Source organism: Limulus polyphemus, unplaced genomic scaffold (genome assembly GCF_000517525.1).
Source record: "Limulus polyphemus unplaced genomic scaffold, Limulus_polyphemus-2.1.2 Scaffold3795, whole genome shotgun sequence".
Classification (NCBI taxonomy): domain Eukaryota; kingdom Metazoa; phylum Arthropoda; class Merostomata; order Xiphosura; family Limulidae; genus Limulus; species Limulus polyphemus.
The window spans coordinates 42196-47064 of NW_013669405.1; the positions used below are offsets into that span (position 1 = coordinate 42196).

At 31.6% G+C, this 4869-nt stretch overlaps 1 protein-coding gene across 1 annotated transcript in view; it reads left to right on the forward strand.

Annotated features, from left to right (window-relative positions):
• Nucleotides 1-4869, forward strand: part of LOC106470057 (serine/threonine-protein phosphatase 6 regulatory ankyrin repeat subunit A-like) — a gene marked incomplete at its 3' end in the record, with an annotated part of 58760 nt that overhangs the window by 13746 nt on the left and 40145 nt on the right. The window contains exons 7-9 of the mRNA XM_022398596.1: nt 210-402; nt 545-627; nt 4265-4327. Of these exons, the coding sequence (XP_022254304.1) occupies nt 210-402; nt 545-627; nt 4265-4327 (339 nt within the window). The remainder of the gene's footprint in view (nt 1-209; nt 403-544; nt 628-4264; nt 4328-4869) is intronic.

A 4869-nucleotide genomic window follows, 5' to 3' on the forward strand; every position in this document is an offset into this window, starting at 1 on the left:
ATTTGTATTTGATAAAATTAATTAGTAATTGTTTAAATTATTTTTGAAATATGCTATTTGAGAACTATATTGAACATTTTCTCGAGTATTTTATTTTTTAATTGAAGGTGTTGTTATAAACAATGACTGCATGTAATAAATATTTTTGACTTTAAACTATATAGCAGTATTTTTTCTGTATGTGATTTATGTAATTTTTTTTTTTAGGTCCCAAGATGGTCGGACCCCTCTCCACATGTCGGCTATTCATGGAAGGTTTACTCGTGCTCAAACGCTTTTGGATCATGGTGCTATTGTAGACACTGTGGACAAAGTTGGGTGCTCACCTCTTCACATAGCATCTCGTTATGGCCACGAGTTACTAGTTGGTCTTCTTCTCTCTGTTGGAGCTGACCCCACCAAGTTAGTTTTATATTCTCTGATTTCTTACGAGATTTTCTCTCCCCACCCAAACTTTGTGATAAGGTAGTAATAATTTGTATCATGTATGTTTGCTGTTTGATTTTTCAATGTATTACTGATCTACATCTGTAAACTTTTCTAGGCGAGGTGTTGGAGGCATGACCCCTTTACATCTTGCTGCTTTACGTGGCTTCCTGAACTGTTGCAGTAAACTAATTGATGCAGGTATGTTTTGGGCTGAGACTGCAAAGAATGCTATTAAAATATTTTTCATTATATAAAATAAGGATTTATGCAGTTTTGCATTGACAGTATTTACAATTATTAATCAAAGAAAATTTTTCCTTTTTCCTCATTGTTCAGTTATTTCAGTTAAATCTCACAATTGTTTGTACGTGATTTAACTGTTTCTTTTGTGGTAACTGATAAAAGATTCAAATATGTTTTTTATCATGGTTTAGTAGTAGCTTATATGATCACCTATCCCTTTGTTGTTTTACTAATCCTATGTTTTGGCTGTTACTCTGCTGCCATTTTCAAGGGAGTGCTGATAATGTCTGTGTGTGGTGGCAAAAGCTATGATTCATCCCTTGTCCTTCTTGTTAACAAGGCAGGAGTTCTGTTCACTAATACATGATCTCGCCTCATTTGGAATTAAAACAACTATGTGGATAGTTTCAAGAGAAGCATTTTTGTTTTACTGAAATATATGCTAGGTTAGTTGAATGTGGACCAGCAGTTGGGAACTTTTTCTGTTGTCTATTTTAGGTTGGTGTACTTTCTAACTTTTTATTGTTTATGTGTCTTTTGTAATGGAGCATTTGACACAGGAAATATGACAGTATGTGTTTATAATTTTCTTGGTATTTGTCTTCATCAGGTACTTATGGTATCCATTGTCAAGGAGGGTAATAGCATCATGATTTTGGTTATTCTTCTTAGCTTCTGCTATGTAATAAATATTTATAATTTTCCAGACTAGGTAGTTTATGCTGTCCAATTTTACACTGTTGGAATGGTTTGATCTGTGGTGATGGTGTTTGTGGGTGTACTGTGAACCATAACGTCTAGAAATACGAGTTTTTGTTGTTGTTGTTGTTTTTTACATCATTAATTGTATTGTTGAATATTGTTGGCTCTGGTAATTTATTATTTATAAACCCTTCTTCTGAGGTTTGTATATGTAATTATTTTCAATTTAAAGACAGGATTCATCAAATGCATCACTCTTACATTATTTATAAATTTACATGTCCAAGGCATAAACATGGTTATGTGGACTCTACAATTCGTTGTTTGATCTGAAGAATTAAAAAGCTTGTGCAAAATACACTATATAATCAGTCGGCCATTCTTCATCACTAGTTGCAAGACTGTGACATTAGAATTACTACCAACGATTCCAGCATCTTGGGAAGTATGACCAATGAAAAGGTGCTCAGCACTGAAGAAACCTTGTGGAAACACAAGGTGCGTCCTGAGATGAACGTAAACCAAACAGCATCATCTTTGCTTATGAAGTGCGAGGTGATATGAAGTTTTAGCAATATGTCTTTGCTAAACTGGGTCTTAGATTGACTGTTGTGGGCCATTATGTTCAAATGGTTTCATGTAGTAGTTACTATATGATGGTAATAAGTAAAAACCTATGGTAGAACCTTATTCTTCTTGCTGGAATTAAGTTTGTGGTTGTGAATAAAATAGTGGGTTTTATTACTGTAAATATTATCAGTTGGGTATGTTTTTAACAGAGAAGTCATTTTCAAGTTGTTGGAAAAGTATCTGATATTTTAAGGGTTGAAATGTTAGTGTCTAGGTTTATTCTTTAAAGGTTATCACTGTATATTTTGAGATTATTGTAGGCTGTTTTTATGATCCATATGAAATGGAATATGTTTTTAACGTTTTTCTAGGTAGTGTTATGTCTATAAGATATGTGAGTGGTGGCATGGAATGGAAAGATTAGTCTTGTTTGTGAAATTTATATAGAACACAGATGTGTAGAGTGTTGCTGTGATGTATAAGGTTAGTTTATTTCTGTTACACTTACATTTTAATTTATTTTTTTTCTCAGAAGTTTATTAATCTTTGTATTCATTGTTAAGCCATCTTCATCTAATGTTTGGAGCTTGATGGCGAATTTTTCATTGTCAGAATTATTTTGATGTTGCCTTTTTTTTTTATGATCACCTCATAAAGATAAAGAAAACGAAAACCAAGACTAGTAATAAGCAGGAAGGAACTTACAGATGTACAGCTGTGTTTCCCTTGGTCAAAGATCTCTGTGGAAAGGGCGTGTAAACAACATAAAATCATAACAGTCCTCAAAAGCTGCAACACAATATAATTGAAGATAGTGGAGAGCAAAAATGCCACCTGCAAAATATCTTATGAATGTAGAGTCCAATATACTGGAAAAGCAAAAAACTACACATATTAGAGTTCAGGAGATACAAGACTATAATACCAATCTATCTGCAACTGACCATCATGTCGGATAAGAAGATCGTAGAATAAAGAGCAATAACACTAAAATAATGGGTCATGACCCTTCTACACATAGGTGATGTTCTGACAAAAAAAAGTAGAGGTACTCAGCTGGGTGAAGTGGACTTGTTTTTGAAAAAAATATATCTACTTTTAAACATAAAAAAATGACAATGGAATAACAGTGCAAGGCATACGCATCTGAAAAAGTCCCGATGAATACTGTCAGAATTTCACACCTGCTTCTAGATTCGGCTAACTAATACTCGGCCAACCTAACAAAGAAGTCAACAATGATAACTTTCTTGATGAAACCATCCAAGTAATTGACTCAAACACCAATGAGATGAGTTGATAGAACACTTGTCTTTCTAGTAAGACCCTCGATTGGATCTTGACTCTTCCCACCATGTGTAGTCGATCTTGGGACTTACCCGAAGACAGTAGCCTAGTAGTAGTAGTAGCCAAATGATAGTATCAACTTGCTGGTAATTAGTATCTAATTAATAAAAAATTAATGACTAATTCATAATTAGCCATAGGTAATTGTATAAGCTACTAACCATGACACAACCTTATTGTAGGTACTTCATGATTTCTGTATCTTCACAACAAACATTTACTTATTAGTCTTCATCTTATGAATAAATCCTTGTACCATACAGCTGTGTCTTTGATTCTACGTAATAAATTGATTTTGTGTATTTATTTCATACAAGTTTCTGCTCTGCACCTGCTTAAAAGGAAATACATTTAGTTGTTTTGTTAACGTAAACCAGCAGCTTACATATTAATTGGTGTATTTCACCTAAATATTGATTTGTCTTTTTTTTACTCATCCTACTTGGAATTACAAACCGTGAAACATGCAATACTTTTTGCACTAAGGGGTGTTAGTCATTTATTTATAAACAATGAAGTATGCAAATTTGACCATATAATGTAGAGTTTAGTCATTGAAAATTATATGCAGACAGTATGTTGTAATGCATATTAGAATGATTTTTCTACAAAGTTGCATATAAATGTCAAATCTAGATTGTTATTTTCAGTCTGGAAAATGTCTAACTTTATTTTGAAAATATGAGTGAACATTTAAGCTCTTACTTTCCATCATAATGAGTGTAACAAAAGATGTATTTGATTATGTACGATGCAGTTACGAGTTATTTAATTCATTTTTAATTAGATCTGACCAGCATAGTTGAAACAAGTCTTTTATTATTTATGAAAACCTTTCTATTGCGTAGATTAAGTTAGAAAATAATTAATTCCTGGAAATAGACAGTATCTATTACATGTTAAAAAAAGGGTTAGGCAGAGTGTTGTTATATTTACTTAGTCACACGTTTATACTGGTTAAATTTCTTTGCAGGAGTAGATTTTGCTGCCAAAGATGACAATGGAAGAAACATAGTACATTTAGCAGCATTTGGGGGTATTGTGTTTTTTTTTATATATCAAGTATAATTTTATTTTTATACTTTCAAAATTGGAATTACTGAGTGACTTTGTGAAATAAGTATATGAAAATGGTAATGAAATTCATTTGGACACTTTTAATTTAACCCCATGTTTACTTATTAAGATATGTAGAATTTGCTTAACATTTTGCCGTTTTAAGGTGATGGATTTTTTTTAAACTTCACATTTCATAATTGCTTATATAGAAATGTTAAAATATTTTGATGCTTTTGTAAAAACAGATTCCCTAATCAGTGTTTTTGATACTTGAAAGTTAAAATTTACTCTTGAGGTTTTCAAGGTTAAAGTGAATTTATAGGAAATTAAGACTGCTTTACTAACAAAAGCATAAGTTATATTAAATATATTATCAGTTATAGAATTTAAACATTATTTAAAATTGTAAGATAAAAGATTTTCATAAACAGTAGAAAATCAACATATATTTCTTTATATTATTAGAATTAAGTGTTAATATGACTGTTACAGTGTTCCTGAAAATAAGCACTTTCCAAA